General features: G+C 51.5%; 2 protein-coding genes across 3 annotated transcripts in view; both read right to left on the bottom strand.

Moving 5' to 3' along the window:
* Positions 1–72: 72 nt before the first annotated feature.
* On the bottom strand, positions 73–12,374 carry MYBPHL (myosin binding protein H like). The gene is given in 9 exon segments (XM_032419512.1): positions 73–83; positions 967–1,153; positions 2,158–2,294; positions 2,384–2,552; positions 2,701–2,840; positions 3,070–3,222; positions 3,225–3,264; positions 3,821–3,909; positions 12,230–12,374. Coding segments are annotated over 9 exon segments (1,071 nt in total).
* A 2,435-nt stretch (positions 12,375–14,809) lies between these two features.
* SORT1 (sortilin 1) overlaps positions 14,810–19,515 on the bottom strand; it is a 64,122-nt gene continuing 59,416 nt past the window's right edge. For both annotated transcript variants that reach the window (XM_032422021.1, XM_032422024.1), the window contains exon 20: positions 14,810–19,386. In XM_032422021.1, the coding sequence (XP_032277912.1) occupies positions 19,372–19,386 (15 nt within the window). In that variant the 3' untranslated portion in view covers positions 14,810–19,371. The remainder of the gene's footprint in view (positions 19,387–19,515) is intronic.

Genomic DNA, 19,515 nt, shown 5'->3' with positions numbered 1-19,515 from the left:
GACCTACTCCATTCAGAACCCCAGTCTCTTTCCTTACCTTTGTCAGAGTTGCCCTAATCCTCTCAGGGAGCCTCAATGAGGAGCTGCAAGAATTCAGACATTTCTCAGAGTTAACATCTCAGAAATCTCTGGGGAACCTTCTTGTGGAGCACTGGGAAGGGATATACTTCTCAGGTTTCTCCAGAGTCCATGGTGCTAATTAGGAGTCTCCTCAGGGGGAATAATAGGGCATGTAATGGCCCGTTCATTCCTGATTCATGCTATGCACACTTAGAGAGTGCCCACTCTGTGTCAGAAACTGGGCTCCACGCTGGCGGCGATGGGGTGGGGACGACAAAGACGAGTCAGACTGTCCCCGCCCTCACAGTGCTCTTGGTTTAATGGGGAGAAACAGATCAGTAAATAGGCACTTATATAACAATAGGCACTTATATAACAATACATTAAATGCAATGACGGACATCAGAATGAGGTGACAGGAATGGATGGATGAATGAATACTTCAAAAGGGGTAGAGAGGACGCGCTTTTTTGCCATTTAACAAACCAGAGGGGCAAGTCCTCTGGTTTGTTTAAAAGCCTAACAGACAACTGCAGCTTTCCTGGACTGAATCAAAGACTGTATAGTTGCAAGACAAACGATCTGAGTGAAGGCCAGGAGGCTTGGGCTCTTACCACCACAGTGCTGACTCTTCACTTACGCAGTGCTGGGAATCTTGGGTAAACCGATCACCACCCTGTGCTTCAGGTTCCTCCTTCGCAGAATGGAACTAGCCATTCTGTATTACAGAATTCTGTTGGAGAGAAATAAGATATTGGATAATAAAAACGGCTCCTCAAATCCATCCTGATGATGACAGTGCCGAGAGCACCTGCAGGGGGAGCCAGCCAAACCCGGCTCCCGGCAGGCTGTGGCTCCGTCCTGAATTTTCCAGCTGTGCAGAGAGGGGATGAGTTCCGCCCTTACCTTTCACATCCACCCGGCAGTCCACAGATGCCTCCCCCAGGGGGTTAACCGCCTTGCAGGTGTAGATGCCCCCGTCAAAGGGACCACGTTTGCGGATTTCTAAAGAGCAGATTCCCAGGTGACTGAGAGCTCTGTACTTGGGGTTGCCTTGGATATCCATCTTGTTCTTCAGCCAGATGATCTTTGGCTGCAAGATAAAGACGAGGGGGCAGCACGGGAGTGGTGAGAACCAATTGTTCTTTTTGTGCTGAATCCCTGGGACTCCTCGCCTACAAGGCTTGGGGACACACCGGCCAGAAAAGGGGGAGGAGTAGGGTGCCTTAAGAACAGGTGGTACGGAATCTAGAAGAGATAATGGTCTTCTGGAAAGCTCCCCATTCCTTACATTTGGGGAGGGGTTCCCTTTCCAGTACCCTCAAAAGCCTTAATTAAGCTCCTTCTGTTGGTTTAAAAGAGCACCTGAAACCTTGCCTTGTTCATCAAGTATTCCTGACTAGAAAAAAGGTGGGACCTTCTGTTCCATCCTGTGCAAGCAGCCCCCTCATGGATCCCTAAGTACCGGGCCTCAGGATCTCCTCTTTTTTATATATACATTGTTGAATCATTCATATTCTGTTCCCACTGTTGTCCCCTCTGGTTAGAAAGTAGTTTCTAGACGGGGCTTGTTGACATTCTCTTTCTGAGACGTTCTCTCCATGTAGTCTGGCCCAGGACTTCTATGCAAAAAGTACTTGGTAAGGTTGTAGTGACGTTTTATGCAGCATAGGGTACAAGTACAGTGACTAGATTGGAAAGGGCCTTGCTCAGGGTCGTGGCCTCAACTCTAGACAGCTGGCACGCAGATGGCCCTGAGCAGGTGAGGCATAGTGGATGACGAAGGAGAAACCAGGGGACCCCGTCACCTCCGCCAGAAGGACAACTTGAAGCTCACGCCCAGCTGCCAGCAGATCAGTAAGTGACATCTTCATCTACGAGGAACAGACACAAAGAAAGGAAACTGGAAGCATCATCCACATCAGTGTGTCTTGGACTCTAAGGGCCCTGCCCGTTCACAACCTGCCCGACCTGCCGCGGAAGGGGCAGGTGGTGGGGATGGAACAACGATGCGGTCAGGATGCTCTTCCGCACAGTGGAGGTTAGGGCAGGGGCAGGGAGCGGCGCGGCCCGGCCCCCCGCGGGGCTCCCGCTCACCTTGGCAGAGGCGCGGACGGAGCAGAAGAGCTGGGTGTTGTAGCCGCTGACCGTCGTGCAGTCTGCCAAAGGCTGGGTGAACTTGGGGGCTTCAGAGAAATCTCACTGCGCAGACCCCTCGGTCTTGCCAACAGTCACTGAGGGAACCAAGAAGGGCCACGCTCTAGTGCCTGAGATCCTCACCTCTCTCCAACTCTTCATCCTCTACTCTCCCCAGCTCCCAGGCCCCGGGCCCTCCCTGCTTTCTGGTCACGCACAAGGTCAGCAGTGATGGGGGCGGTCTCCCTGAGCCCACACTGGTTCTCAGCAAAGACTCAAAAGGTGTAGGAGTTGCCCACGATGAGCTTGGAGACCGTGAAGCCGGTGCGGTGATAATGCTCCACCGTGAACCACAGCTTTGGGGCCCCAAGAGGATGCCGTGAGTGAGACCCCTGTTTGGTCTCCACCTCACTCACTCCACCACAGCCCACCGCATGGAGCTACAGAGCCCCATTCCAGAACGCGTTCTTCCTCTCTCCCCACTCCCTCCCAGCTGGGCCTCACCCCAGATTTTGTGTCAGCCTTCTGCATGGTGTGTCCCCGGAGTGCTGTGTTGCCCGTGTCTTGGGGAGGTGTCCACTCCAGAGTAGCACTGGAGCCCCAAACATCCACCAACTTGATACCCTGAGGAGGGCCTGGCCTCTCTGAAAGGGCTGAGCATGGCAGCGGGCATGGTACAACCCCCACATAAGCCTGGGATTCACTTCGGGAGTGCCCTTCCCCTTCTCTGCTCCGCTATGCCTCCCCTCCCCCACCACTGTGACCCTCGCCGCGGGGAGTCACCCTGGCTTCCCCAGCTCTCTGTGACGGCCCCTCTTTAGCCTGGACACGGAGCCCCGGAGGACCACCTCTCTCCCACTCCCCGCACTGTACCGATCACCAGGATGTCAATGGTGGCAGTGGTCTCCAGCCCTCCCAGCTGCACACTGAGCTGGCAGCGACCCGAGTCAGCACGTTGGGCTTCTCGGATGAAGAGGATGGAGTCCTGCTCCCCATTCCGCACACTCACACGGCTGGCATCAAGGCACAGCCATCACGTGTCCAGGTGGCTCGAGGTTTGGGTTTGCCCTAAGAAATGGTAAAAGCTGTGAGCGACCCCAAGAGGCCACGTGGCCCTCCCTGCTGCAGTGGGGGGTCAGAGCCACCCCAGGTCCTCATGGTGACCTGACTTGAACGGCAGATGCCTTGAGTTAGAAACTGGGGGACTGTCCCAGGGGACTCACCTCTTTCATCAACAGCCTAAGGATCATGGGAGGAATGAAGGAATGGCTTTGAGTCTCCCACCCTCTGAGAGTTTAGGTCACCTGGGGCAGCTGGGGCTAACAATAGCTGCCTAAACTCCCCAGAGCCCTCTAAACCGAAAGTTCCCAGACCTCTGCTGACTGAAGGACATAGGTTTGCCTCAGTTCATCACATGGGGCATGCCCAACCCAAACCCCACCTCAGGAGTGCAGATGGAAGGGTCATTCTGCCTCAGACTTCTGGTGACATGGCCCCCTCCATTTCAGGCCAGGACGACTGCCCCAGTGCCAGCAAGACTCTTAGTATCTGTTTCCAAATCAAAACCCTGGCCTGGTCCCAGCATGAACCCAACATGGACCCAGCATGGGACCAGCATGATCACCTGGAATGGGATTAGTAGGTTCACAGTGTCTCCGACCTTCCGGATATAGGTCTGCCTCAAGGTCCGAGGTAGCCAGATCTTGGGATGCTCTGAGTGATGGAAGGAAAGAGAACAGTGGGTGGTGAGCCTCCTGGGGTGGGAGGGGCAGAGCTCAGAGGAAGTGGACACTGCATCTGCCTGTGCCCCATGGGCAGATGACCCACGTGCTCAGCAAATCCGTCCTCTCCTAGGGAATGGGAAGCTTGCTCCCATTGTCTCGCTGGGATTTAGGGCAGAGTGATTGGCTGAAAGATCCCCTCGAGAGCATTCAAGTCTTGGCAGAAACCACTGGAGCGTGAGCCTGACGCTTCTTTCTTTTAATGGGTAACTCTCAACTACTGACTTTTCATCAACCGAGATTTCTTTTTTCTGTTTGTGCACAGACTGGTGTAGCCTGTGTGGTTTGTCTTTCTATCCCTTCCCTACATTTGTCCTCAACAACGCTCCTTTTATCAAAGCCGTTTTCAATGTTAGTCTTGACCTCCAAGTGTCAGCCCTGCTTCCCAGCTTGATGCCAGACTTGAGGAGAAGGCTTTCCACTCTGCGGGCAGAGTGACACTGGACCCACTAGGGCAGCACTGACGTCACCGCTCGGGGAGCTGGCACCTGGGTCCCTTCCTCTGCACGCTGCCCCGCTCGGGCGCCTGCGCCCTGCTCTTCCAGTTCATGGGCCATCACTTTGTATGGACAGACTCTGGGAAAGACTAGGCCCATGCTCGCTGCTCCGTGATCTCCCAGGCGTGTCCAGCGAGAAGAGGGGTTAGTTCCTGTCCCTTGGCTTCCAGGATGGAGGCAGGAGATGCTCAGGAAAGTGCTGAGTGTAAGGTGTGGAGGCCGCCCAGCTGTGACCTCTCTCCTCTCAGGAACCCTCGGGCTGCCTTGGCTGAGAAAGCGCAAGCATCCCACCTGGCTTCCCTTGGGAGCCTGGCTGAGGCGACACCATTTTCCAGCTTTCTAGGTCCCCTGCTGCTGTTGTCTTAAGAGGAATTGCGAGAGCGCTTCAGGTCTTGCCAACTCCCCGGCCTCTCCCCACAATTCATCCGAGCAGTTGCCAAAACTTCACCCAGTTCACAACTGTGGCAAACAGGCAACGGGTTGACAGAGGTTTCCAAACTTTCTGATAACATTTCCCGGCAAATACGTTCCTGAGCATTCTACCGCAGCGCATGTGTGTTTACTTATAAGTTGGACTGTTTAAATATGTACGTTATACGCTGCAAACTTCTGAGCGGTGAACTTTAAAATAAAGTAAATAGAGTTTCCACTATGTTCTTCCTGCTCCTCAGTCTGTAGCCCACTGTTTAGAGACCAGGACCTTCCCTCCCACAGTCTGCCCCCATCACCGTCTCGAGATCACTTTCGGCCCTTGTAAGTGAATATAAACACGGACACTCAGCGCACGCTGTCCATTTTATTGATCTAGCTTCCTTTCTCGCTGCGTGGCTTACGTTTCCCCTGGGTGGTGCAGTCTTGGACTGGCAAAAGCAGGAACTAAATGACGCAGGGCCTCAGTGCTCTGAGCCACTGTCCTGCCTGCGCGGCTCAGGGCCCGTCGCCTCTGGAAGAACACCGCAGCGACCGAGCCCCGGCAGCTGAACCACTCTGCTCTGCTTGCCCTCTGTTCGCTTTGGCGGTTTGGCGGGGGGTGGGGCATGAAAAACAGAAGAAGTGTTTGTGTGATGTGTTCCCCTCCTGTGGCCATCTTGGCGAGCAACGAAGGAGTTGAGAACAAGCGGATATGACTTAAGGGTTTTCTGGAAAAAGAGGGCGGCGATTGAAAAGGAGGGTCAAAACCTCATCTTGTTGGGCTTGGTTCCCCACTGTTGGGTGGGGAAATAGCCCTTCACGCTCGCTGGGGAGAAGCCGGCTTTGCTGTCTCCTGCTCTGCCTGCTTGACGCAGAAGGACCTGGATGAGCCCCGGAGCAAGGAGACGGGGGAAAGGGCTCGGAGGGAGAAACACATTTGTGAAGTTAGGCTGCCTCCCCGTCTGGAAGTGTATGCCTGCAGGACCCGTTCTCCGAGCTCGGCGTATCTGCCCGCTTCCGGGCCCTACACCGGCCACAGGGGCCTGGGCACCAGTCAGGGCCCTGGCGGCGATCTCGCCCTCAGGAGGAGGAGGCAAAGACGGGAAGGCAGAAGGATACCCTCAAGAATTGAACAGGTTGGGGTGAGGAAAGGAGCCCGGTCGTCACGCCGGGAAGATGTGCTGTGCGAGCCCTGCTCAGACCTCAGGTGGGAAATGGGCTTTTCTATAGATAGGTGCAAGCTGACGTGTGTATTTGTGCCCACTTGGTGCTTCTTGTGCTTCTGAGACAACTGCCTTGGAAGACGTTAGCATTGTTTCACCTGAACTGAAGAGAACGATCAAAGAGATAGGTTTATGTGGAACGTAAAGTCAGATGGTGGCCCTAGAAGGAGGATGGGCAGAACGGCCCTGAGATGCACAGGGGATCCCAGCGCGGGCAGAGAGACAGAGGAGAAGGGCTGACAGCTGGGACGGCAGTCTCTTCCTCCCTGCCAGTTCTTTGTTCATAGCGGGATTCCCTGACAAGATGATGAACTGACAGGGGACAAACTTAGTAGAATGTTGTGAGTCTGAGGATTAGTAGGTGAGGATTCTGCTCCCAGCAGGCTCCCAGCCCCCAGGGGCGGAAAGAGGGTGGGCTTGAGGCCAAAGCAGCTGACAAAGTGCGGGAGGTGGCAGGGGAGTATTTGGCCGCTGCAGGTGCCCGGGCAGCAGAATGCTCTTTTCCAGCTCCACCCAGGCCCTCTCGTGTGCCCGAGCAAGCGAGCAGTCTGCCCATTTGCTAAGAATGTTAATCGGAGGGCTCATTTGGGGCATCTCTTTTCACACATCTGCGATCAAGAGAGGTGTTAATTGTACCGACCTTGGGGAAACGTGGCTTTTCCCTGACGCCCAAGGTCTTTCGGCTCCTCAGATGCCAGGACGGATGTGAACCAAAGATTAGAGCCCTACGGCACAGCCTGGGTTTCCTGAGCCCAGTTTGAGACATTGAGTGTGGTTTTCTTCCATCACAGAGTCTTGGGGAAAAGGCATTTTGAAAAGTCCTTTGAGAGACATTGGCTTCTGAGCTGTGCTGCTCTCAGCACGGCCTTTCTCTCAGACAGAATGCTGTCTAATTCTTTCTCGAAAATTAGCAGAGAAGGAGACTACTACTTAAAGTCCAAAGATCTTGACTCCTCTGGATTAGAAAATTCCTCTTAATTATACCCTAATTTCATTCTGAAGTTTATGCCCATTTCCTTATTCGATGTTCATGGGAAATAAGTGTTCATATTCTCTCAAAATTTCCCTTCATGCCATTAAAGACTTTCCTCCAGCAATTTCTTTTTTTTTTTTTAAAGATTTTATTTATTTATTTGAGAGAGAAAGAATGAGAGATAGAGAGCATGAGAGAGAGGAGGGTCAGAGGGAGAAGCAGACTCCCTGCTGAGCAGGGAGCCCGACGTGGGACTCCCTCCTGGGACTCCAGGACCACGACCTGAGCAGAAGGCAGTCACTTAACCAACCGAGCCACCCAGGCGCCCCTCCTCCAGCAATTTCTTAAGGGCTGTGTAGTTCACGTTGATGTGATTACTTATGGCCTGGAGCGTGAAGGAACAAGACAGACACATTGAAAGAACGAAGGGGGTGTGTGTGTGTGTGCGTGTGCACCTATGTGTGAGATAAGAGTGTGTGTGCAAGTGTGCGACAGTATGGGCATGTGCGTGGGTAAGTGTGTGAGACTGTGAGCATGTGTGTGTGCATGCATGTGCCTGTGTGAATGAATGGCTACCCAAAAAGAGCAAATGCACAAGGCAAGCTATGGCTTTGAAACAGTATGTGGCCTTGGCCTTATCAGAAACTTGTCTGGAGGGCGCCTGGGTGGCTCAGTCGGTTGAACGTCTGCCTTCGGCTCAGGTCATGATCCCAGGGTCCTAGGATCGAGCCCCCCGTCAGGCTCCCTGCTCAGTTGGAGAGCCTGTGTCTCCCTCTGCCCCTCCCCCTCCTCTTGTGCTCTCTCTTGCGCGCAAAAATAAATGATCTTGGGGCGCCTGGGTGGCTCAGTCAGTTAAGCGTCTGCCTTTGGCTCAGGTCATAATCTTAGGGTCCTGGGATCGAGCCCCGCATCGGGCTCCCTGCTCAGTGGGGAGTGTGCTTCTCCCTCTCCCTCTTCCTGCCACTCTGCCTACTTGTGCCCTCTATCTCTCTGTCAAATAAATAAATAAAATCTTTAAAAATAAATAAATAAAACAAATGGTCTTAAAAAAATAAAAAAAGAAAGAAACTTGTCTGGAGGAGCATCATAGGAAAGGTGACCTCCGAAGCACCTTGTGAAGGATGTGAGTGTCAGCTCCTTGAAGACTGTGAAACTAAGGTCGGAAATAAACAGAAGGACATAGAATCAGGCAACACTTGTCTGAGATTTGTGGCAGAGCCACAAGAGGGAAGAGGCCTGGGGCCTGGAATTATTGCATGCAGAACTATTTTTAATAGAAATAGAGAAACTTGGGGCGCCTGGGTGGCTCAGTCGGTTAAGCGGCTGCCTTCAGCTCAGGTCATGATCCTGGAGTCCCGGGATCAAGTCCCGCATCGGGCTCCTTGCTCAGTGGGGAGTCTGCTTCTCCCTCTGACCCTCTGCTCTCTCATGCTCTCTGTCTCATTCTCTCTCTCAAATAAATAAATAAAATCTTTAAAAAAAAAAAAAAAAGAAATAGAGAAACTTTTTAATAGAAATGAACATCTATTGTTTTTGAGCCTTCAGTTCTGAGGCCTATTTGTTACATGGACGGGCATTCCCTGACGAGCACGGTCTCCGCCCCTAGAGCTCTGCTCTCCAGCACCCGCAACCCTGCGCACCACTGAGATCTCTGCTCCAGGCCTTCCCACCCCTGCACTCCCTGTCGTCCTCTCGGTTACCACTCTCTCTCCCACCCAACTTGCAGTCTGGTCATTACACTCACTCCCTTGTGTACCCACTCAGGTCCCTTAATCCTCTGGTACTGCACTGCGCTCTCCTAGCCATGGCCGACCCCAGTTAAATGCTTTCCAGCCACTCACCGCCCACGTCCGCACACAGGGGAAAAATACAAGTGAGGCTGACTGTAAGCTGATGGCCACTAACAGTGACCACTAACTCCCAATGGCCCCCTGGCAATTCTTCCAGACTTCCTAGGTCCACCCAGCCTCCTTATTCTCCTGGGTGACAACTGGACACCTTCCTCTTCTAAAACCCCCATACCTTCTCCCTCATCCTCATCCTCAGTTGATGACCTTGCTAGTGTCTCAGGCCTGCCTATAGCTTATTTTTAACTAGGGAGTCAGAAAAAACCTTAAAACCTATACCTGATCATGTCGGTTCTCACTTAAAACCCCGCCCAGGATGCCCAACAGTCTCGGAGTTGAGCCAGTCTTCACAAGGGTACTACTACCTCTCTGCCCCCAAACCTACCATTCTCTCCCTTGCGCTGCTACAGGCACAGTGGCCCCAATCCATAGGGCACACTCCTGCCTCAGGGCCTTTGCACTGACTGTTCTCTCTGCATGGGAAACATTCCCCTCAAATATCTGCATGCATTATTCTCTCATCTCCTTTAAGTTGCTGCTTAAATAGCACCTTATTAATGAGACCGTCACTGAATATCCTGTTTAAAATAGCAAACATATTTCCCACACCCAGCACTTTCTGTCCTCCTCTGCTTCATTTTTCGGCACATTTCTGACATATTACATATCTTATTTGTTTATTTATTGTCTATCTCCTTACACTAGAATGGAACCTCCACAAGGGGAGTTATTTTTGCCTATTTTATTTCTGTAGCAGTGCCTGGCACATAATAGGCATAAAAGAAATATTTGTAGAAGGAAGAAAGAGGTTAGGAAAGTAGGAGGGAGGGAAGAAGGAAAAAAGGAAGGAAGGTTGCTCCCGGGCACGGGCTCCAGCTTCCCAAGCCTGGAAGACAGAACAGTTTGGATTGAAAGGAGATGCAGTTATTCTGAAATCAGCAGATGGACCCTTCCTCTGGGTCTCAGAGTCTCCTCTTCTCCACGGCAGGGGTGCAGCCTGTCCCCCAGCCTCCCACCGATGCTGCCTCCAGGACCCAATGCCTCCACGTAGTGCTGAGGATAGACCGAAATTGTTTCCCAGTGCCTGCCGCCTACTTCTGCTTATTTAGCCACAGAGCAGGCTCTTGACTAAAAGCTCAGTGTTGGCCAGTTACGGGTTATTTTGATGTTGCAGATGAATTCCTGCCTCTGGTGCCTACTCTGTTTCCCATTCACACACACGCTCACTGAGGGGCCCCTCTGGGTCCCGTGGCGCTCCCCATCAGGTAGAGGAGGCAGTAAGAGGAAGAAAAAGTTCTTGGAGCTCACAGGGACTTAGGGACCATCTAGGCCAGGTCCATGGCACCCTGAAGGACCTTTGAATGGGCTTCAGGGGTTCTGTGAGCTCCCTGAACTTGTTCGAGTATTTTTCCTGGAATAAGATTCCACAGACATCATCAGATTTTCCTAGGGGTCCATAGCCATCAAAAGGTTATCCTTCAATTTACAAATGAGAAAATAGAAGCCCAGAGGAGGGCACTGACTTGCCTAGGGTCACAGGACAGAGCTAGGATTTGAACTCCTATCTTCTTAAAGCAGATAACAGAATCGAACATACTTTGCAAAGTATCACAAGCAGCGCTTACTATCACTGACCTCTGGAAGGCTAATGAATCGAGCTGCTGGCGCTGGGGGCCCTGAGATGGGGGTCTTGAGGCTGCACTGTGGCGGCCGGCCAGGGGCTGTCAGGAGCCCAGGGCCCACAGCGTCTACTCACAGCCAGAGGGAGGAGCGTGGGTGAGTTGGATGCCCTCCCCCAGGGTCTTAGGGAGACCAGCCAAGTCAGGAGTCAGCAGTCCCGGCTCTCATTCTCACTCTGTGGCTTATTCCCTGGACCTTTTGGGGAAGGAACTGGTTTTCTGCCTCAAGACCATCCCAGCCTAATGTGCTCACAATAACTTCTGTTACCCCGAGCTCCTTTCCAATGGAGCAAATTCAGCCGGCTCTCTGCCTGTGACATTCGAACAGCTCCCGAAAACTCAGCGTCTCCTGTGAGGGTGAGAAGAGGCAGCCAACTTTCCCTACCCAGCCCCATTTGCAGGTAGAACTCTTAGTCTTCACTCCTGCCTTGGAAATATCTTATTATCTAGTCACATCTTAGTTTGGCCTCTTCCAAGGCACTTTGGATCATCTCAACAATCCTTTCAACCACCCTACTAGATTGATATTATTAATTACCATTTTACAGGGAGGAAATTGAAACTGAGCAGTTGGTTGGCTTGTCCAAGGGCACAGAGCTGCCAGAGGGGGCACTGGGCAGAGTCTAGATCACGTCATCTTCTCCTACCTCTCCCTACCGTGGGGTTCCATGAGCTGCTTGCTTGCGGTCTTTGCATCCCCTGCACTCAAGATGTCAAGGGGCCTAAAGCACGGACTTTGTGCAGGTAACCATCTTAAATGTGCGAGGCACCTGTGGTCCCTCCTCCTGGTTACCGCACAGGAGAAGGAAAAAGCCTGGCTCCTGCCTGCCATCTCTAGCCGGCCGAGCCAGTCACAGTGGTGATAGCCCAAGTGAACATCACAGAGCTCACAGAGCTGTTAGCTGCAGAGGCCTTGGCCAGGGGCAGCTGCGGAGTGGGCGGCTGGGCTGCCGGCATGGACACCCGGGACTGGCAGGGCCACCCACCACCTCCTGGCTCAAAAGTGCCTCTTTGCTTAGAGGTCCACAGACACCACTGTGGAAGGGAGGCCAATGGTCCTCCTAGATGGGCTCTGCTTCCATGGGGCTCGGACCCTAAGAGGCTGGGGTTTTCCCTGGGAGCCAGCTGGAGTGTTAGGGTAGGTCCTGGACCCACAGCACTGCCCAGGGAGAGGCAGAGTGTCATGCACTGCTTGTTCACCACCCAGCCTCTTGGTTGCTAGAAGCTTTTCATTTCCCCCTTCTAATCCAGATGGCCACCATCGCACCCCTCATTCCCTCCCTAGCTTACGTATTAGTATATCTGGTCCTCGGTCCCTGGGACAGACATTTTATTATAGGTACAAATATAAACAGATCATTTTTAGTCACTGTAAAGTGCCACAAACACCATTCACTGACTTCTCAGCTAAAAAGCACAAACCCAGCAGAGACACTTGAGCAGCAAATAAGAATCCACCAAAGAAAGGGGTGGGGGCTCCAACTAATGCTCCTCCATCCTAGGTACCACCCACGAGGTCGTTCACCTCTGCACAAAGCTAAGGAGGTGCAGCCGGGTGTTAGGGAGACCTCCCCAACTCCTACCAACCCAGCCGCCTCACCCTTCCCAACCCCCCAGGTCACCTTCTATAAGGGGCAAGAGCTGGGGAATGGGGCTGCCGGACTCTTGTTGAGATGAAGCAGGGGGTCCTTCAGCATCGGCTGGGCTCGTTTCTTTCACCTTCAGTGTGGATCCCGAGGCCGCCTCCAGAGCTGTGGCTGCTTCCATGCTGGGCCACCCCAAAGCTGCGCTCCAGCGGGAGATTTTCACTGGTGGTGGTGAGGGAGGGGCTAAGCACCTGCTCTCCAGCCTGGTCTCCCGGGGTCCCAGCCACAGGCTTATGTAACTGGCCTGGCCTTCTCCCATCCGGCTACTCTCAGCAGAAGGGCTGAAGCAGGGAGTGGGGAAGAGAGGGACATCAGACAGCAGCCCAGAATAGCCGCAGGAAGACTGAGGGGACAGCCCTCGTATAACACTGCGGAGGGAGGGGAGGGCCTGAGCTTCTAACAGCTCCCCTGACTGCACGCACAGACCACACAATGGGGCCCTGGCTCAGCAGGCTTAGCAGATTCACAGGCACACCTTTCAGGGCTCCTTCTCTCTCTGCTCCACAGTCAGCGAGCTGTAAGGTCTTGCCAACTCGCCCTTTTCGGGGGTCTGTCCCCATCCCCTCCATCTAACCCCCTAGTGGCAGTGGAAGGCAGAGTCCGCGCTCTGGAGCCAGACTACCCAGCCTCACGTTTGGCTCCATCACCCACCAGCTCGTGTGACTTGCCACACATCACATCTCTCTCGGGTCTGCTTCCCCACCTGTAAAACGGAGAGGATAATGACCATAGGGTTGTCGTGAGGATTACGAGAGGTAATCTGTGTAAAGTGCTTAGCAGAATGTAGCTAAGTGCTCCATAAATGTGAGCTATTTTTAGGTCAGGCCGGCATGTGGCCCTCTGAGATAAAGCACCAGCAAAGTGAGAGGCGGCCCGGGGCAGGAGGCTGGAGGACGTGTGTGTGACTTCTGGTTGTGCCACTCACTCATGAGCTAGGTGACCCTGGGCAAATCACTAACTCTGAACCCCAGGGATGATGATGCCATGACTGTGTTGAGGAGAAAATGGTAAGTGGAAGGAAGCGGCCAGACCACCGTGTTAGTTACATACTACAGGTCCTGCATGATGTCTCGGCTCACCAAGCCATCATTCCTCATGTTCTGTACCCTGCATCTAAATGGTTTCCTATCATATCCTCACTTCAGTAGCTCCAGAAACCAGCATCCCCTCCCGTGTGTGTGTGTGTGTGTGTGTGTGTAAAGACGTTACTTTTTAGAGCAGTTTTAGGTTCCCAGTAAAGTTGAATGGAAAGTACAGAGTTCCCACATACCCCCTCCTCCTTCCCACCACCCTTTTCTTTTATGGAAAAAAAAAGATGAGTGTGGTTGAATGAATGGGCTCTTTACACTCATTTTTCCCCTTTAGCCCTCAATTTGGGGGCAGAGTCGATAGGATCCCAGGCGCCTACGCTCCTATGGGGTGTGAAAGCTCCTCTTTGCAGCTTGTATCGGGGCTGAGGGCCAGGACAGCCTGCAGACACACTTCCGGCCCAGGAAACTATTTATCAGGAGCTGGGATGGCGGAGGAGGGCGCTGCGGAGCTTGGCCTCTGAGGCCGTACTTGTGCCACATGGGGACTAGTGCGAAGGCCTCTGCCCGATTTCTCTTGCCTGACCCAGCCCAAGCCCTTATAAGCACAGAGTTCCCACACCAGGTGGTATGAAATTGGCCTAGACTTTCAGTCTGAGCCCGTTGTTGCAATAAAGGTATAAAAGAATCAAGTTAAAAATGCAGACTCCTGGGGTCTGTCCATTACAAAGTCTAATTTAATGGGTCTGGGTGGGGTCCAGGAATCTGCATTTGAAAAAGCAACCTAGTGATTCTGGTGCAGTCAGTCTTTGGACACTAGGATGGCTAGACTTCCTGAAAATAAAACTACCATACACGATCTCCTGGGGGAGGAACTCCTCGGCCAGAGAGCCGGCTCCTTCAGAGCAAGCTCTTCTGCCTTGTCGTCTTCAGATCATGATGTCAGAGTAAGTATTCACTGGAAATGTCCCCCAGGATGGCAGGCTGAGAAGCAGTCTTCAAGGCTTGGCTAAAGGCTCAAGGGAGGACGGGAACCTCTCCTAAAAGAAGTATTTGGGGAGAAAGGAAAGCCACAACTCTTTGAAAGGTCCTTCAATGAAATGGACCAGGCAGGACTATGAGCAAGAGCGGCAAGAGAAATCCAAGAGAGGCAGCTGGGAACGTACTGAACTTAAGCTTTCAGTGTTGTCACTTGTCAAACCTGCCTGAGGGAACAGCTAATTTGGGACAATCACTCTATGCCGCTGTGTCCAGAGGAAGTGGGTAGCACTCACACCCTGAGAGGGCGTGTGGGGTAAGAACGGGGAAGCTGGTGCTACAAATACCCATGGAAGGTAGACCTTTACGGGCGTAAAGAACAAGAAAAACTAAGTTTTCCCCCACAACTTACCTAATACTTCTCATGCTACCAAGGCAGTCCTGGCTCTTTACCTGGCTTATTCTCTGGTTGCTGGAGTTTGATTTCTGAAGCTAGAAACACTAGGAAATCTATCATGGTAACAAACTGTAGCTTAGTCATTTCGATAGGTCAGGTAACAAAGTCCAGTCTGTTTTATTTCTAACCCAAATATTGCAAATATACAGAAAATTACCAGTACAAAGTTAAACACATCCAGATTTATTTACACAATGCTAATAAAGAAATTTAAGTTTGATTTCCATTTTGTGGAATTTTGCTATGGGGTCTGGCTTTGTTGTGTAACTGACATGGGTCACTGAAACTTGATTATCCCACCCCACATGCAATTTTCTGTCCCAAGGGAACAGAAGACTTGGGTTTTTAGCGCACATGCAGTAATGATGTTAGTACTGCTTTACACTTCAGTAGGAAGGCAGCTGTCCCACAACTGGGGGAGGGGCAGAGAAGTTACAGGGCAGGGAGGGACCACATGCTCAGAAAGGGAACGAGAGACGAGAGAGGGCTGAACAACAGGCACATGGGGACCCTGAGCATTTCTGTGCATGAGGATAAGGAGGGTACGACCAAAACCCTCCTTCCCTAGACGTCCAAACACGGGAGGTGGGCAGGATCATCGGGGAACATTCAGGTCACCCGACCACAAACTGAGGGCATGCGGAGGATGAGGACTGCATGAAAGATTTGGGACATATCAATAAATCATTAACTTGTACACTATACAGATTATACATGTATATATGTACATATATATATAAAGGTACAGATTAGTTTATGTTATTCTATATAAACAAGGATGCTTAAGAATGTACTGGTGTGAAAAAATGCATACAGCAAGTTGTTGAAGACAGTTTCAAATTAATGTTCTGACTCTTATTGTTATAATGCAACATAACCAAGGAATCAACATGCTCCTGCTATGTCAGTTGGCCTCCATGAGGGCAAGGCCCAGCTCTGCTCAGGCAGGACGGTGCTCCCAGAGCTGCTGGGCACATGGGTGGCAGATGAAACAGAACGTCTGGCACCTGCAGAAGGCCAACGCTGAAGGTCTGGCCCTCCCTAGCACTCCGTCATGCGGCACATCTTACACTTTGGTTTTGTTCAAAGGACATTTAAGTCCATGTTTACCTCCCTGCTTGAGGCCAGATAAGTAGCAAAGTTGAAAAGCTGAATCTCCGATTTTAGCAGTTCCAAGTATCCAGGCTTCCTATGGGGCGAGGAGGATGTACCAACAATGAGCAGGAAGAGCTCCAAACCACTGCGTATAGAGACAGGGTTCTTTAGGGCTCTCCCGGAGGATAAAAGGACCTCTCTACTTGGAGGATTGGCCTAGAACATACAGAACTGACTGAAACTTCGGCCAGCGCCGCCACCCTCCACTCCTCTCTGTATCCGGGCCATGTGACCAAGGCCACGGGAGAACCAGCTGTGGCTTAGAGAGCCAGCGCACGGGCTGGAAGTGGCCAGCCTGGTACCAAGGTGTCAGGGACGAAAGGCCAGCTTGGACATGGAGAGGCCCAGAGGCAAACCTAGGAATTAGAGAGGTATACACCGGAAAGCCTACTCAGAGGCAGATGCCAAATTCTAAATTTCAGTTATAGCTAATCTATTGAATCTCCTGAGCCCAGCTTAGAACAGCCAGAACCCTCCAGACATTTTTCTTCTCCTAAGTGGTGCCCCATTCAAATACCAGCCCAGGTGCATGTACCCCTGGCCTCTAGAGTCGTTAAAAACCGAAAGCCCCCTTAGGTCCAAGACGCCCGTCACAGGTGAGGGATGGTGAGTTCTCCACCTGGATCTAAAAGCTCAGACCACTGTAGACTGCTATGTCCAACCTATCTTACAGTGCTCAATCCTATCGCTAAGACCTCCAGAAATCATCTTTTCTCCTACCATCAAGCCTGAGATTTTATACAATGATAAGCTACACTTTACTTTCAAAGATAATACTCCTAACCTAACGTCAGTAGAACAAATTAAAGATTGTTTTCTCTTCGAAGCTGTCATGGATTTAGGCGGTTATACTCTCTGGCTGAGGACATACATTTGTGAGTGAGCAGGCGGAGATAGGAAGCTAACTAGCCAATGAAGGGGGGGAGCCAGGCTTGTTAGCAGTCCTCCAAACAACCGAGCCAGCCAGCCAGCCAGACGAGGACGAGAAAACAAGAAGGGAGAAGGGTGGCTCATCAAGGGAGAGCTCACTCCCGCAATTAGGTGAGGGGCAGTTTCTAAACACATATTCAAAATTACCATTAATTTTTCTTTTTCAGCCATGAAAAAAAGAATAAAATTTTCTGTTTACCACGGTGGCAAAGAGGCGCTCCCTACTGCTCCCACAGAGATGCCACCGACCGACCCCTATCCTAAAGGACAGCGAGGACTCTGTACGCAAGGAGCCCCGCCTGCTCCAGGCCCGCAGCACCTGCACGCATAAAAACGTTGAAAAGCTCTGAAGACAGCCGACCAGCATTGCTCACGATGCACACAGGGACCTGGACAATTTACTCACTTTTTGTACCTCAGCTCTGTCTCCTGAAAAATGGGGACAAACCCCTGCCTTCAAAGAGAAAGTCTCATCGAGAACGTTGTAAGTTTCCAGGGACATAATGCCAAGAGAAAGTGCTCGTAAAACTGCCAAATTCTACAGAAATCCCAGATACCCTAAGAAGCACAGCGCTCTCACCTTATTAGAGAAGATTAACTTTCCTACATCCTAAAACAAATCAGAGAATGACCACATACGGGCACATCTACCCCGGGAGAAGGTGTGCAGCAGAAGTAGGTCTTGGCTGGGCATCAAAATCACTTTGGGCAGGAGGTGAGGGTATCCAGGAGAAAGACTGACGCTTTATCATTTGTGAGCTGGTCTATCTTTGGAATTTTTTTAAATTTAAAAACTGCAAAATGAATGAGCTTTTCCTAAAAGACCAGTGCTCTCTGGCTCGAACAAATACGAATTCTCCTCACAAAAACTGTCCTAGCTTTATTTCCCAACTGAAGCTCCCTGACTCATTTAGTTCTGCTGCAAGCTTCGAAGTCTCTAACCTTCTCCATCCACCCCCTCTCCCACTTTCCCTGCTGCTGCTAATCCATTCTGGGGAGGAGAGAATGCAGCCATCTGCTCACGCATTCTGACAAAAGTTGATTTGGCACGTTTACTTATTCGTGACTTTATCGCCATAAAATGAACTAGCAGCAAAATGGCAGTTACCAAAGAATGTCCCAATCATAATTACTGGGAGAATCTGTGGCCAGCACAGTAGGGACGCTAAGACCAAAAATGTACTATACTACATTCCTGGATAGCAAATATTCAAGCTGTATTAAAATGAATTATTGCAGCTTTCCATTACTGTGTGGCCATCCAAAAATCAACCTCACCACATTCTATTGTTAACTTGATTTGAAAGAATGTCCAATGGAAAACTTCCTTAAATTTAAAGTATGAACTTAATGCATCACGTAAAACATCACCTACACTGGACGTGTGTTTTCAGTTGGTTCCGCCAAAAGTTTCATGCCAACAAATTACTTGGCCAAGCTGGGAAAAATGGGTGAGGAGGAGAGCCTGGTAATAAAATCCTGATTTTTTAAAAAACAGCCTATAAATCTGAAAACATGTCTAATCCTGGCTCCGCATACAACAGCAGTCCTAGAGGAAGCAAGCAAGTAAGCGGCCGTCCTAAGGATTCACCACCGTGCCCACAGGTGGCAGAGGACATGGAAGACTGTGATGTTCGGTCCTCAGGGACCACCCCGGGCACCCTCCCTCGGCTCCAGCAGAGAGACCACTCGGCCTGGGCAGACATCCAGGGCAAGCCCTAACCCTGTCCTTGAGCAAGTCCACTGGCACAAACACGAAGCATGGCTGGAAAGATCTTGGAAGAAGCAAGAATTTGTCCTTTAATAGGTGCTAAATCTAGTCAAGTCCCTGCTGCTCCCTTCTTCCTGCCCCAAGTTAAAAATATTGCCCTTTAAGTTTTCCTGATTTAGTGTCTTGGAAGCACATGGTTAAGTCAGTTGCCAAAGGGCAATTAACAAGGGTATTGCCTAATTAAACAGGGGTGGGGGGGAAGAGACACCACTGTGGTCTATGGTCCCCAGAAAAGCAAGCAAGCAAGGCGGCGTGTGTGTGAGGGGCTGGTGTGCAGTGTTCTCGGGGCAGGGCTGGCCCTGGCCGGGGAAAGGCCGCCAGGCCAGGCCAGTCATTGCAGCCCCGAGTCCCCGACGAGTCCCTCTCAGCAGCTGCTTCACGTCGCCAGCAGAGCCCGGGGACAGCACCGAGCACTTTGTGAGAGTTGATGCTGGGGGGCCCTGGGGCAGGCGCCATGCAAAACATGCAAGAGGGGGGTTAGTGAAACGTTCCCTTCCAATCCCATTTCATTTCCCTTACTAAACAAAAACAAAACCAAAAGAACCCATACTTTGCAAAAAGACAGAACTTGAAATAAAAAGTTAAAGAATTTAGGTCTCCCCCCTTCTCAGAGCCCATCGTGAGAGTGTTTAGGGTCCCCACCCCCCTGCATGTCTTCAGCGCAGATCCTTTTGGCTTTGGTGGAAGCAGCAGAAACAGAGCTGGGCCCCTCGCAATGGGAAATTTATTCCCCCAAGTCGGCCGTGTGAGAGGTCCTGCGGTTCCATCATCTGTGCTTGGTCCCAGCTCCTTTGAGGAGCTATTCCAGGAGGTCCTGGGAAGAGAAACAGAGACCATATTATTTGCACACTAAAAAATTCCTCTTTTGAAAGTTATGGCCTGGTTTCCGGGCGGGCCAACTCTTACAGTCATTAAGTGCCTACTCCTGGCTCACACCCTCCTC

This window comes from Phoca vitulina, unplaced genomic scaffold, assembly GCF_004348235.1.
Source record: "Phoca vitulina isolate PV1807 unplaced genomic scaffold, GSC_HSeal_1.0 scaffold2, whole genome shotgun sequence".
In the NCBI taxonomy this organism is placed as follows: domain Eukaryota; kingdom Metazoa; phylum Chordata; class Mammalia; order Carnivora; family Phocidae; genus Phoca; species Phoca vitulina.
The sequence above is the reverse complement of the archived record's forward strand: the minus strand, read 5'-3'. Positions and strand labels throughout refer to the sequence as shown.